The 15,438-nt window shown below is 37.8% G+C and overlaps 2 protein-coding genes across 16 annotated transcripts in view; one reads left to right on the top strand and one right to left on the bottom strand.

Moving 5' to 3' along the window:
- LOC120424109 (kinesin-like protein KIF21B) overlaps positions 1-15,438 on the top strand; it is a 145,211-nt gene that overhangs the window by 98,317 nt on the left and 31,456 nt on the right. For 2 of the 13 annotated variants that reach the window (XM_039588128.2, XM_052708754.1), the window contains one exon: positions 330-1,920. The exons of the other annotated variants lie outside the window; for them this stretch is intronic. In XM_039588128.2, the coding sequence (XP_039444062.1) occupies positions 330-396 (67 nt within the window). In that variant the 3' untranslated portion in view covers positions 397-1,920. Of the gene's footprint in view, positions 1-329; positions 1,921-15,438 lie in introns of those variants that run through there. 13 annotated transcript variants of the gene reach the window in all.
- On the bottom strand, positions 4,730-13,575 carry LOC120424098 (ATP-sensitive inward rectifier potassium channel 11-like). Of its 3 annotated transcripts, none has more exons than XM_052708769.1 (7): positions 13,396-13,575; positions 13,123-13,332; positions 12,882-13,042; positions 12,599-12,822; positions 5,809-6,024; positions 5,017-5,727; positions 4,730-4,950 (listed from the first exon to the last, which is right to left on the bottom strand). In XM_052708769.1, exons 1-7 carry the CDS (start codon positions 13,404-13,406, stop codon positions 4,789-4,791), a joined length of 1,695 nt encoding a protein of 564 aa, XP_052564729.1. In that variant the 5' UTR covers positions 13,407-13,575; the 3' UTR covers positions 4,730-4,788. The 3 variants fall into 3 exon arrangements, with proteins under 3 accessions (XP_052564729.1, XP_052564727.1, XP_052564728.1); XM_052708767.1 differs by having other exon boundaries at positions 5,785-6,024; positions 13,396-13,572; XM_052708768.1 differs by having other exon boundaries at positions 5,785-6,024; positions 12,906-13,042; positions 13,396-13,572.

The following is a 15,438-nucleotide window of genomic DNA, read 5'->3' as shown; positions in this document are numbered from 1 at the left end:
CATTCGTCTTCATTTTGTACAGTCCACGAGAAATGAAACAAAACATTAAACATAATTTTAACTCATTGATAATTCCATTACCCGCATACCTAATTATCCAATTCTTTAAAGCTTTTTCCATGTTCTTAGTTTAATGCAACGCTACCACTCAACCGATACTTTAATAATTTCGCTCGTATTTTTCTTTTGCATTTATTTCCATCTGCATCGCCTCTTTCCTGCCGCTCGCGCGCCTCCTCTCGCACTATTTGTGTTCTGTTGCCGAACTGTCCCACATTCCACACGCACACCCAAATCACCCGTGTCTGACGAACAACACACTCCTCCAGTGACGGCAAGGTGCGCCTGTGGCGGGTATCGTCCGCGATCCGGCGGCTGAGCGCCGAGAACAGATGACGCCAGAGCACGGAAGCGATGCTGGACAGAATGATGTACAACTATCAGAGTATGCGCAACATTCACGCCGCGTCCGCTTCCGAGGCTGCAGCAGCAACGGGTCTGGAAAGCAGCAGCAGCAGCAGCAGCAAAGCCAGGAGAGCGATGGTCACATCACAACCGCCGCCGGTTCCGCCGAGTCGGTCCAGCCTGTCGTCCCAATCGTTTACCTCACCATCGTCAAGCTCGTCGTCGATACGTAACAGCCGGTTGTACCGGAGTCTCAATCACAACTACCTGGGGATACTTAGTAAGGTCAACAGCAGGAGGTAGTCTTGGTAAAAACTAACGGCCCTAGAAACTATTTCCCAGTTCAGTTGCATGCGCCAATTATATAGGATAGACTTGATTAGCTAGCGGCCTAGATTGGCTATGCAGAATCAAATATTGAAAAGACACACTTCTGAGAAAACGCGATAAAACAGGGTTTCAATAGACTTCCGAACTGCACACATACACACACCACATGGTTCACACATCGACTGGGAGAAAATAGCTTTAAAATGACCGGAAGGCAACTCTTGCCGTAACGGCAATCGATCCGAATTTCGTATCCCTCCCTTAACTGTTAGGATAGGCAAACAAAGCAAAGCAGGAGAACAAATTCTGCACGATCAAGGCAAAAAAGACAGTATTTTATTTGTTACACACCCACCTTTTTTTTACGCAACCGTGTCCACAAACCGAGAGAGAGATTCACTGCGCAGATTTGTACTCAAAAGTTGTCCACACGCCGCATGCACTCACCCACCCACATTAAGCTCGATATTTAACTTGCGACTGTATGCATTCTATCTATTCACCATAAATCTATATATTCGGAGAACAAAACAGGCCCAAATGCGATTGGTTGTGATGTAGTTGTAAGCGAGAAAGAGAGAGAGAGAAAGAGATATTGTAAAAGCTTCGGTTTATTTTTTGTTTGTGCGTGTCACTTATTATTAAAGTTTAGTTCGTTTTATTAAATCAGTATTCGTTTCTTGTGTTTTGAAAAAAAGCTACTGCCCCCGCAACGTTTCAGTGCTTAACTATTTAACAACACACACACACACACACGCCCTAGTATTACGTGAACGCAATACTTGTGCGCCAAGTATTCGCCTTAAATCTCAGCGTATGTTTAGATTGAAACAGAAAACAAATAACTTTTATTTACTTACCCAAATTTTAAGGCTTTTCGGTTTCTAACACATTTCCTAATCTCTAGGCATATCTGGACAGAAAAAAAATATACAACATTGCTAAGTAGAATAGCGGGAGACAGCAATTAATCAATAATTAATCTGATAACAGATTTTTACAGTATCACAATAAAGAAAGAAAGTAAGCAAAAAAATAATACAGTTTGTTAGAGTTCAACATATATATACGATGATACGAGTGGTATGAAATGACAACACAACACTGAAGTATTAGTGGTCGGAGAAAAGAAAGCAAACAGGTTAGTTTATATCAATCAAATAAAATGTTCGCTCAATACTCTAACGTGAGGTGTTTTCCATGTGAGTTTATTTTAATCCGAAAAGTCCAATGCTCATTGTTTAAAAAATGCATACTTATCACAGGGCAGCTCAAAATGATCTGTTTTACATTTTGTACACAAATGCAAACAAAAATCATTTCTGAAACTCCCCAAACGTAAACAACCCACCAATGTTTACAATAACTCTACAACGCGAATGCTCCAAAATTGTACCATTTTCCAAAAAAACCAAAAAAAAAACAAGGCAGATGCAGTCGATTTAGCGGCCTCCATCACTCAAATATAGGACTAACATTCCCATCCACTTCTCCGTGTCTTACCACTGGTCGTGGCCAGCGTCGGTATTGATCAGCATGATAGGGAGCCCTGATCAAGTAGCATCTTCGGGTAGACACTAATGCTATGCTAAAATTTCAGCCAATTTTGCATAAGGAAGACCATTTGAACGTTTGTTGTGGCTAGTGCATTGCTATAGAAAAAGATGATTTTTTATTTAAAAAAAAACATATTTTTCTGGTGTGCGGTAGCAGTCATGCTTTTGAACGGGTTCTCCGTTCGTTCAAGTTCACACAGAAGCACGAAATATAACAGCTCTGAGAACGAACGCTCATCTCGTTCGTTCGTTCAGTAGGCTTTTTTGAAACGAACGGAGAACCCAGTTCAGAACTTCAACATTTTCCTTTGATAAGACCTCAGTAGACTAGTTAAACTTCATTGACTGTTAATCATTTGTTTACATATCAGTACTGCTAGCTTAGTGGTAACAATAAGGTTTAGAAATCAGAGGTAGTGAGTTCGAATCTCTTTTTTCCTGAACTAGAAAAGCATTATTTTTTTTTAAAATTAGGGTATCAATAAGTTTCGTCTCCATTTTAGTTGGGGTGCTTTTTGCATTTTAACCGTTTCATTCAGTCTCCCTAGCCTCCCAGCTGGAGTGTCCCTTGATTTGTATAAAATGTAAACCATACAAAAAAAAATTCAATATAATTGAAAACATAATTGAGATTCTAACTCACTTCCTTTGAATACTATTTTTGCAATTAACCACCGAGCTAACCAAGCTCTGTGCAAATCATTCTACTGAATGTTAAGTTTAAGTTTAACAGCTGCTATAGAGAGCCTCTGGCTACAGGCGGTTCACAGAACGCGTTCCAAACTTTGAAGAGAACGGCACGAAAAAGTGACGTTCTGTATTTGGAACGAAAAGCAATGGCTCCTGCGCGGTGGGTTCAGTTCGTTTTGAAGAAAGAGAACAAACGCAGAACGAAACGAAACTATTGGCACTACGCCCCCCGGGGCATGGCCTTCCTCTAACGTGGGATTTCTGCTCCAGCGCCTCTGACGAGACAGGAGAAACCGGGATCGACGTTTTACTTCACCATCCGATAGAAGCTCAGTGGATAAGGCGGGAATCGAACCCGCGTCTCATAGCATCATCGGGATCGGCAGCCGAAGCCGCTACCCCTGCGCCACGAGACCCACGCAGAACGGGTTCCGTTCAAATTACATGACTGTGCGGTAGTGTCAGGTTTGTTTCTTTGTTTTGGGCCAATACGCACCTCTCAAGAAAAGGGGTCAAGAAATGGCTTTACGAACTGCAAAACAAAAGAGAGGGAACGATTTTTTGGGGCTTTTCTTCACCCTCTCTGGCTTGCTTTCGCTGCCGCTGATGCCCATTTAAAATTTTTCTTCACCGGTTCTTTCCGAAGTGCGTACACCGCAACAAATATCCAAAGGGTCATTCTCATGAAATTTGGCTGAACTTTTCGAAAAAAACATATTTTCAAAAGCACACGATTGAGTTTTAGGGGTAAAAACTTCCGAAAACTAGCCAAAAATTGTTAAAATCATCATTTGTTTTTTTAGAATACATGCAAACCCGTTATGTTTGCATATCAAAATATTTGTTTTTGCCTGCAAAGTAACAAAAACACGTAATTTTGAAAATGATTTTTTTGTTCTAAATGAAAAAAAAAATCCTCACTGGGCTATTCCAATTTTCTAAAAGTAAATTAAATTTCCCACAGTTGAGTAACGGGAAATGGCAGCGGCTATTTCCCGTTACTCAACTAAATCTATTTTTTCTAACATTTTTTATGAAAAAAAAAGTTTTTTCGAAATTGTTAGTATCGCTATAAATTTACACAAAGGTCCCTTTGACACCAAATTTATATCTCTTCACGGTTTCAAGCTACAAATCGTCGAAAAACGTATCTTAGTAAAAATCCGCCTTCATCATGATACATCGAAAAATGGGCCTCGGATTCGTGATCAGGGACCAACATTACCTCTTAGAGCAAAGTTTCAAGGAAATCGAAAAGGGGGTTGGGGCAACTTTTTCCGATTCCATGTGATTTGGAGGATAATTTCATAATCAAATAGCAAAAAAATATGAAGTGTGAAATTCGTTGCAAAACTCGATTTTTTCCGCAATCTTCGTATTTATCCAACTCTGTAGAACTTTTTTGGCAGCGATCCAAAGTTTTGCGATTTTCACAGTTTAAAAAAATAACTCTGTTTTCAAATGGCCATATATTGGAAACAAAAAATGATAAAGCAAAACTGGACAGCTATTTTTAAAGGAAATTGGACGCTAAATTGAATGGCGTCATCGGATTTTTGATTGGAATCAAACTTTTATGCATTTTGCGTAATTGAAAACTTTACATGCAATTTTCTTAATAAACATGTTGTCAAAATACATCGCGAGATTTGTTCAGGTGTACTGTAATTTAAATATATAAAACATGTTTTTAAAGTAGAATTTCACTGTACCCTGCAATCCAACAGTTAATCAAAAAATCAAAATGGTCAAAACGGAAAATTTCACAATTTTAATCTCCTAGGTTATTAAATTTGACAGTAAAACATCAAGTTTTATTACAATTTTCGAGTTCCTTTTCTTCGTTAATATCATTGGATGATTCATCCAACACCGCCTTTCCCATAGACTGATTCGAGCTTTTAAATTCCTTCTCCAACGCGATACGCAATTCTTTAATTTGCAAACCATGATCTGAGTCACTCGCGGCCTAAAATTGTTTTTTTAAAATGTTTAAAACTTTTAAAAGGATCATGAAGTATTTAGTCATACTCACATCATCGTCCATTCCGTCAAACTCCCGCACACGATCGTTCTCCATAAAGCGCTGCACTTCTTCCAGGACCTCCTCCAACCGCCGGGCGCTACACAGCGGCGTATCAACCGGCTCGGTAGCATCCAGATGCTGGCCGGACACGACAAAGTGTTCATTGGCTCCGTCGTAGTGAATCATGTTCTGGAACCGGTGCCCCCAGTAGATCTCCCCCGGCAGATAGGACGTGCTGGCTTCACTAACCTGGCCCGTAGTTTTGTTCCCACCGCTGATTGTCACCACGATTTCGAACCGTTTTTCGAGCAAATCTTTCGCCGAAATGTCAAACAGCGGACTGTCGCAGTCGATCACGTGGCACACCGTCAACGGCCAGAACAGCAGAATTCGTCCCTTGTTTTCGAGCTTCATGGACGATTCGTACTTTTCGATGAGTTCGCCCTCGAGCGATCGGCGCTGCTCGAGCATTACGGCGGTAACTTTTGTTCCGATGGCGTGATGGAACTTGAGATCGCACACCCGAAAGATGAAGCACAGTTTACCATCCCGTTGGCAAACGACGGCCACCCTGCTGAACCGTTTGTCCCGTGGGTGTGGTTTCGGTGGACGGATCAGTTTCGCGTACACGATTCCCACCATGCCACCCTCGATGACGAGACCCACGATAATCTGGACAATCAGCAGGAAAATCGCCTCGGGACATTCTTCCGTTGGTACCTGCCAACAGCGGGGAGAAGATTAATAGAACTTGGCTCGTCCGAACCGCGGATGTACCTTGTCGCCGAAACCGGTCGTCACCTGAGTTTCGATGCTGAACAGCAGAAATCCGGCGAAGCTTTTGGCGTTCAGCACGCACGGCTGGCCTCCGTCGCCCAACCGTTCACCCGTTTCCGGATCAAAGTCCAGGTCACCGTGGGCGTACGCAATCAGGAACCACAGCGTCGCGAACAGTATCCAGCTGCCGAAAAAGCTGAGTCCGAACGCTAGCAACAAATACCGCCACTGGACGTCTACCTGGGGAGAAATTCACGCATGTGAGCTACAGTCAAATTCCTATAATTTAAATTCAAATTTCACTTTTTGCCCGAAAAAAAAAACATAAATTATTCTCTCCATATTTTATTCGTTTTCTTGTTTTGGGTAGCTGAGCTCAAATACCGCCCCAAAAAATGCTAATTGAAAATTATAAGTCTAAGATCGCGGTGATTAAATGCATTTCTGGAGGTTTTTTTAAGGTTCAACAAACACAATTGGGTACTAAAGCCCTTTGTCAATTTTTATGTACAACGGTAAAAAACACGATTAAAAACCATTTCTGATCACTTTTTTTCATTTTAATGCAAAAAATTTTTATGACAAGACAACATTTTTTCGATGGATCAACTATGGTCCCCTTGGAACGAGCTGTCAAGTAGGAGCTTTTCTGTCAAGAAGGACCGCGAGGTTAATTTTTCAAAATTGATTTAAAAATCCATTTTAAACTCTTTGTGCTCGTACAAAGGGTCATTGTACTCAGAAAAATAAGCTTTATCGTTGCAAACAATAATATCAGCAATCTAAGCTCCATTTTAGGACCCAATTCTATTTATTTATTTTTTTGCTTTTTGCAACACAATTTTCTTTTTTTGCAGTTGAGGAAATAAATCCAAAAAGCCAAAAAAACTTTGTTTATTAGACCTTTTCGAAAAAAACCTCTTGATTTGTTTACAGAACTTGAATTTGACGTCCATCCATTAACCACGTGGACACTAAAGGGGGGGGGGGGGGTCCCGATTGTCCACGGTGCATACAAAAAAGATTTTTTTGTATGGGTAATTCGACGCCAACATTTCAAAAAGCATCATGTACAAACCATGCGTTTTGAGAAAACCGCATTTGAATGTTGAGCATCCATTTTCAATTCCCATTTTAATATAAAAGCAAAATAAGATGTTCTAATAATAACAAACGCTAAAAAACGTTGCTTTTATTGATACTTGATCATCCAAATTCAATAAACATCATTTCCGAAATTTTATTTGAGTAAAACAAACATATCTCTCTTTGAAATCACCAACGTCGATATCACCCTGCTGTCACTGAGGGGGGCACTTTGTTATGATTCGTTTTTCTTCGCCGAATGTACATGGCGCTTTGTTCATGATGCTTTTTTTTCGTCACGAGGTTTATGTAGTCTTTTGTTTGACAGGTTGACAGGGCTATATAAACAGGGACTGCTGATGGCAGAGATTTTGTTTATGTTATTTTATTTAAAATCATCAGACTTTACTGAAGTAACTTTTGCTCATTTTTGGTGGAGAGGTAGCTTATTAGGAGTACTTTCAGAATATGCAATAACCCAGAAAGTGTCAAAATGTACATGATGCCTTTTGAAATGTTACCGTCGAATTGTCCACAAACGGGGGAGGGGGGTTTGAGATTTCCAAAAAAAGGGTCTACTCGGTTGCCTGAAATTTATTGTTTTATAACTTTCAACTGATTGTTCAACTTCAAAAACGATGAGTTATGTTCTAAAGTTCCTAACAAACCTTCGGGTAATCGAAACATTAGACAATCGCGTCGTGAGTGTCTTTCTTAATTTTTTTTTTAATTTGGTTGAAGCTTGGTGTGTACTTTCTCTATGGAGCCTCTACAAAATCGGTCTTTTTTCTTCAATTTTAATTTTTGTATTTTTTAATCCGACTGAAACTTTTTTGGTGCCTTGGGTATGCCCAATGAAGCCATTTTGCATCATTAGTTTGTCCATATAATTTTCCATACAAATTTGGCAGCTGTCCAAACAAAAATGATGTATGAAAATTCAAAAATCTGTATCTTTTGAAGGAATTTTTTGATCGATTTGGTGTCTTGGGCAAAGTTGTAGGTATGGATATGGACTACAGTCATCCCACATATTCGGAACTCTCACAAATTCGGAACACTTTTATGATAATTTGTCAATATGTAGCATGCCAAAAGTAGCTTTTCTGTCGACCTTACTATTTTTAGAACCTTCATTTGGACATTATCTTGCTATTTCACTAGTAAAAGTAGTACTTTTTGAACAAAAAACTTCATTCCAAGACTTTTTTGTCCAGAGCAACAAAACACTGCCTCCAAATGGCCTGTTTCATAATTGTGAGATGTTATTGTGCCTCCCACTATTGTGGAACACCTGAATTTAACTGATATTTTCACAAAAAAGTTATCAAACCATGCATAAAACATCACTAAGCTTGAGTTCCATTGCTTTCAGTATGTGAAGTCATTATTTGACAATAAATAGGTACTCCTGGAGAGAACCAAAGTTTGTTTACATTCGTAAGAAAAAAGTGTTCCGAATTTGTGGATTTCAAGGGTCAAAGTAATTCTTCAAAAACTTCATATAAAAGTTAAAATTTGCAGATGTTCGATACAGCAATCGAAAGATCGCAAGAAAAGGATTCAATTCAATTTCAATTCTGTTTTATTTGTAAATAATCAAGTTACAATGAGTTCATTTAGGTTCACAACAGAGTTTTGGTGTTCCTTTCATCTGTGTTTTACATCGTAATTAAATCGAAAAATTATTATTTATAACTATGGAATAGACAAATAGAAAAGCTTTCAAATGAAGGTAAAAGCGAATCATTAACATTCCAACGCCCAAGGCTTTAAAAAAGTTGGAACGGTAACTTCAGCTATATGGTTCTCGAGCAAAACTCAACCAATCAAGATGATTCTTCTTTCCAGTGATTTGTTAGGATGTCTAGATGATTCTAGGACTATGCAGAACTTAATTTGATCAATTCTGTAATTTTTGCGATCAAAAACATCGTTCCAACTTTTTTTTTCACGTGTAAAAAAAAATTCGCCGAAAATTCCGCGGAGGCTGTCGTTCGTCCTGATTGGTTGAGTAATGCCCGAGAACCAGCGAGTTGAAGTTACCGTTCCAACTTTTTTGGGAGGCTTGGGCGTCCGTGTAAGTTGGACATGCGTTGGGCCTTCCAGTGTTAAGTTCAATTATCGATGTGCTATGAACATTGGCCGACCTGGAAATCGTTTCAAATATGTGGGATGACTGTACACTGAAAAAAAATGATACACGGTAAAAAAATTGGTGATTTTTAATTTAACTTTTTGTCACATAAACTTGAATTGCAACAAAATACAATTTTTTTTTTATTTTCTTGATATGTTTTAGAGGACATCAAACGCTAACTTTTCAAAAATTTCCAGGTTGTGCAAAAAATCTTTGAGCGAGTTATGAATTTTATCAATACTGATTTTTTCAAAAAATCAAAACATCGGCTGCAAAAATTTTTCAACTTCATATTTTGATGTAAAATCAATTTTACAATCAAAAAATACTTTAGTGAAATTTTGATAAACTGCACCGTTTTCAAGTTAAATCCATTTTTAGGTGACTTTTTTGAAAATAGTCGCATTTTTTCATTTTTTAAATAAGTGCACATGTTGGCCCACTTTTGAAAAAAATATTTTTGAAAAGCTGAGGTAATTCTCTATATTTTGCTTTTTTGAACTTTGTTGATACAACCCTTAGTTACTGAGATATTGCCATACAAAGATTTAAAAACAGAAAAATTGATGTTTTCTAAGTCCCACCCATAAAATCCATCATTTTCTAATGTCGGTACCTCAGCAACTAATGGTCCGATATTCAATGTTAAAATATAAAATATTTGTGAAATTTTCCGATCTTTTCGAAAACAATATTTAAAAAAAAATCAAGTCAAACATTTAATATTACGCCCTTTTCAAATGTAAGTCTTGGTTGAAAAATTTTGATAATATTTTTTTTGCAATTCCGTCGTGAACCTTTTTACTTTTCTTGTCATTCTTGAACGACGAAATAGCCTACTTTTCTGTACCAAAAATAACAGAATCGAATAGCAACACTTTTCAAAATAAATGCTGAAAAGTTCTACTTTTCAGCACTCAAATGGGTGCTGAAATGTTGAATTTTTCAGCACTTGTTTTGAAAAGTAACACTTTTCAACATTTTTTTTGGTTTAAACGATTTATTGACAAAATACATGAAAATTTGACATAAAATTTCACTCAGTGTGTGTTTTTTGGAATTGCAAAAAATGTTGTATGGAACTCGTTGCAAAACTTGATTTTTTCAGCACTCTTCGTATTTATCCAACTCGGTGAACCTCGTTGGATAAATGTACGACTCGTGCTGAAAAAATCCTCTTTTTTCAACTTGTTGCATAAACTACTATTTCGAATAGATATCGACATATCGACACTAAAAAATAGTGGGTAGTGAGACTTAGAAAACATCAATTTTCCTGTTTTTAAACCTTTGCATTGCAATATTTCAGCAACTAAGGGTCGTATTAACAAAGTTCAAAATCGTAAAATATAGAGAATCTTCTCAGCTTTTCAAAAATATTTTTTTCAAAAGTGGGCCAAAAAGTTTTCAAAAAAGTCACCTAAATATGGATTTAACTTGAAAACGGTACACTTAATCAAAATTTCACTAAAGTACTTTTTGATTGCAAATTTGATTTGCCATCGAAAAATGAAGTTGAAAAAATTTTGCGACCAGTATTTCGATTTTTTGAAAAAGTCAGTATTTTTCGCATTCGCATTCGCATGGAGATGGTGATCTTAGCGGGTTGCAGACTGGATTTCGTCATGTATATGTGATGATTGTCTAGCCCCGGTTACTTAGATTTTTTTTAGAAAATTTTAGAAAGATGTTTTGAAAAAGTCAGTATTGATTCAATAATTCATAACTCGCTCAAAGATTTTTTGCACAACCTGGAAATTTTTGAAAAGTTGGCATTTGATGTCCTCTAAAAAATAAAAATAAAAAATAAAAAAAATCGTGTTTTTTTGCAATTCAAGTTTTAGTGACAAAAAGTTAAATAAAAAAACACCAAATTGTTTTTACCGTGTTTCATTTTTTTTTCCAGTGTAATCCGTATTCATACCTACAACATTGCCCAAGACACCAAATCGATAAAAAAAATTCCTTCAAAAGATACAGATTTTTGAATTTTCATACATTATTTTTGTATGGACAGCTACCAAATTTGTATGGAAAATTATATGGACAAATTAATGATGCAAAATGGCTTCATTGGGCATACCGAAGGCAGTCTGATTAAAAAATACAAAAAAAAAATCGAATGACCGAAATCTGAGAGAACTGCTTCCCCTATACATGGATGTAATTTTTGAACGAACCCTAAAATCTAGAAACTACTCTGGACTCGTGGTGAAGGGGTAAGCGTGATTGCCTCTCACCCAGTCGGATTTGGATTCGATTCCAGAAGGTCCCGGTAGCATTTTTTGGGACAAGATTTGTCTGATCACGCCTTCCGTTGAACGGGGAAGTAAATATTGGCCCCGGTCTAACCTAGAGGTTAGGTCGTTAACTCAGTCCAGGTGTAGGAGTCGCCTGCCTCGGTGGAGTCGCTGGTAGGCAGTTGGACTAACAATCCAAAGGTCGTCAGTTCGAATCCCGGGGGGTGGGGAGCTTAGGTGTAAAAAGAGGTTTGCAATTAACCCAACAATCAAGCCTTCGGCCACCTAGTTTCGAGTAGGAATCTCGCAATCGAGAACGCCAAGGCAATGCTGTAGAGCACTGATTCCCAAACTTTTTTTGCCCAGGCCCCACTTCCCATACTGGAATTGTGGGGCCCACCCCACGGGGAACTTATCAGGCCCCACTAGTTGGGCCCAGTACCCACTTTGGGAAACACTACTGTAGAGCGAATAATTTGAATTTGAATTTTTGAAACTACTCTGGAATGATATAGAATTTTTAGATCCAAGATGGCTGCCAAAATCAGGGATGCCACATGGTTTTCGAAAATTTCTGTCAAAAAGTCTGTGTAATTGTCTAAAAATCAAGTATACCAATTTACAGTCATGAAAATCCATCAGAAATTGCGTTTTTAAGCATTTCAAGACTAACGAAATATGTTTAGGTTGATATTTTTAAAACGAATTTATTTAATGAAGTTTTGCCTTTCTTTTTTAAAAGTCTGTGCACCTCAAAAAATGTCTGGCACAAGCTCAAATGTCTGTGAAACACAGACCGCCAAAATAGTGGTGATGAAATATTGATAAATGACAATTGGTAATTTTCTAGGCAATCAATCGTTCAATTTTAAATAAACTGTGGTTGAGAATGAGAATTTGATGTTAGAAGTAAGAATATAAAAAAAAACACGACTTTTTTGTTCATGATTCGATTATTCGAGTTCCCTACAACCAAAGCTACGGAAAATCGAGTCTGGATTGTATTCGTATTTTATACAACTGCCCATAGAATTTCGACAGCTATCCATACAAAAAAGCCATCAATACACGGTCCGAAACCACGATTATCAGAAGATTCTATTATGTGAAGGATAATTTGGATAATCGATCGATTGGCTGTAGCAATATTACAAAATATATAAAATTGTTCAGAGTGGACAAATCACTTTACATTCTTCGGTAAAGTTGTTTTTGAAATACGAAATATAAGCTTAAGAGGTCAGACATCGAAAACACCGATTTGCGAGTATAATCACATTTGAAATTGTTTTGAGATTTTGTAGTGTTCTTTTTTCTAAATTTAATTTAGTTTCAATTGATCACTTACCAATGTGGTCACGAGATCCTTCACAAATCGCAGCGATTTCTGGGGCAAGTTAACCAGCAGCACATTCAGGTTGCCTTTTTTGTTGATTACACGTTTCGACTTTGATTTGAAACCGCGCGTTCGGTGGAGCTCCGAATTTCTCCTCTGTCGAATTTGGTTTAGGTTTCGAGTGCTCTGATATACTATCGGGAACTGAACCTGCTCCTCCTGAGGATGGTAGATGGCTACGAAGAGATGATTAAAATTTATTTAAAGTTAAAATTATTGATAATGTTGTATGTACCACCATCACCAACTCTCCTCTCACTCTGGTCAATATTGCGCCGTCGAGCTTTATTGGACGCGTTGTCCTCTCCACGATCATGTTTTTGCTCAAAATTCAGTTCTGACTCCTGGCTGCTATCCCACTCTTCGTCAGTGTTGTGCCTCTGCTGCTGTTCGACCCTACAAATGATTTTTGTTTTGTTATTTCATTATCTTTATTTTCTAATAAAAAAAATCTGATTCAAACAATTCTCACTCACCACAGGGCAACCGGTTTTCTTATTTGATAAGGAGATCCAGGCGAGGTGTGCATTTCTCCCGATTCTTGGCGGTTGTAGTTTACAATGTTGATTGGACGAGAGTAGCGATTTTCCAGATTGAAACCGTCGTCTTCTTCTTCTCCTCGTTTATTTCTCCGACGCCAATGCTTTCCGTGAGAATAGGGACTACCCGATTTCGAATCGAGAGAGCTACAGAAAATTTAATGTAAGAAATTGACAAATTTAGTGCAATTCACATGTCGGTTTACTCACTCTAAACTCATTTCCGTCTAGTCAGTTGTAACAAACTCCACTCAGGTCCACACAAATCTTAAACATTCAACTGAAGTGTCACACCTTTGATGAAGGTCCAGGGCACAATTTCGTACATTCCACACAATTCGATTTCCAAAACCATCACTCGCGTTCGTCTTGCTCGAAAGATATTGCCAAATTGAAATGCGCGAACTTGGCAATGGTATTTTGGGCCCATCCGTATCGCGCAAGTGATACATTACGGGTTTTCTTTCTTTTCCTTTTTGTTTTGATAGTCGTTATCTCCTGAAAGCTCCGATAGGCGATAAGATTATTGAGTCAGTCATGTGTCATACGCGATCTCCGTTGATATTACACGGAGAAACTGGGAAAGGTAATTTCAACAAACGGTTATCCGGATTTTTGAAGCATTTTGGCCACTAATGCGATTATATTTAGAGCTCAAAACAACAAGGTTAATAATAGGGGCAGGAAGGGCAGAATTGCCCGCCTAAGTAAAAGTTTTTGAATTTTTGAATTTTTGAATTTTTGATTTGTTTTGAATTTTTGAATTTTTGATTTTTTTTGAATTTTTGAATTTTTTTGAATTTTTGAATTTTTGAATCATACATCATAAAGAGAGTAGACATATAAAAAGCATTCAAAACTTTGCCCCCCGGCTTGCCGGTACTTGTCGGGTATCAGAAAATGAGTACCCGACAGGTACCGACACATATTTTTCTTCTACAGATGAACTTGAGATCAAATTTGATACCTGCTTTGCTACGCGCGGTGGGAGACTCGGGGGCAAACTTGAGAGCAAATTTGGTGGGAATCAAATCGGGTAGCAAATAGTTAAACTTTCGACATTTTCGAAAAATGAAATTCTTTGAAATTTTCAATAGGATTAAAAAGTTTAATAAACTTTTAGCAGTTCTAGGCATGAATCAACACATAATTATTGATTTTGAAGGTAAACGAGAGCAAAAAATGATAAAAACCCATATTTGCCCCCCGCGGTGGGCTTGTTTCGGTGGCAAATTTGCTACCCTAGCGGTGGGGATGACGAAGTTTTTTCAAGGTGGCAAATTTGATCTCGGTATTCATGAGCCGGGTGCAAATTTGATTTGCACCCCAGCGCTGGAGATGCCCTAACTTAGGCAAAATTCAATTAAATTTCCAAGTTCAAAATGCATTTGAAAGGGCTTGCAACAAAATGCAGGGAGAAGCATCCCAATTGGTTAAATCTAAAGGGAGTTATTGGCATTTTAGTGAAAAAATAGCAAAATTTTAACACTCAAATAAAAAAGTGTTCCATCCAGATATCAACTCGGTACGACCTTCAGCTTGTAGGAGACATCTGGGACTACCATTTGAGACTATGAACGCAGTTTAACATATTAAATAGACAGTTTAACTTTTAGTAAATTTTTTGGTTGTAAATTTTTGCTCGGGGGACCCCTTAGATCCCATTTTCTAGTAATAATTTTATCATATTCGTGTTTCTGAGACAGTTGATATCTGGATGGAACACTTTATTATTTGAGTTATAACTCCCTTAAGATTTAACCAATTGGGGTGCTTCTCACTGCATTTTGTTGCATTTTTTAAGCTCTTTTAGATGCATTTTGAATTTTGAAAATAAATTGAATTTTGCCTAAGTTATAGCTTTTTTAAGATTTTTAACGTTTTTGAACTTTCAAATTTTGTGTCCCGATTTGCCCCACTCCCCGCTGACCTGGAGTGCTCATATTTTGGCCAGATGCTAGTTTTATATGTACAAACAACCCCTGAAAATTTCAGGCAGATTGGTGAGGTCCAACCGACGTCCCATACAAAGGGGTATGCCCTGTTCGTGGACTCGCTCTTAAGAATTTTTAAATCCAAGATGGCGGCCAAAATAAAAAATCATTTTGTAATGGAGGACTTCCATTCGAGCAGCTTTTTTCTACAATGTATTTCTTAGACTACTTGCAACGCGGCTCTACTTTGTTCTAGCTGTTTCATTTTTCAAATAGAACTGAAACAGTTCAACAGGCATCGCATCGTGTTCTAGTTTCA

The sequence above is a fragment of the Culex pipiens genome, chromosome 2 (genome assembly GCF_016801865.2).
Source record: "Culex pipiens pallens isolate TS chromosome 2, TS_CPP_V2, whole genome shotgun sequence".
In the NCBI taxonomy this organism is placed as follows: Eukaryota; Metazoa; Arthropoda; class Insecta; order Diptera; family Culicidae; genus Culex; species Culex pipiens.
Note: the sequence above shows the minus strand (reverse complement) of the source record. Positions and strands in the feature narration are given on the sequence as shown.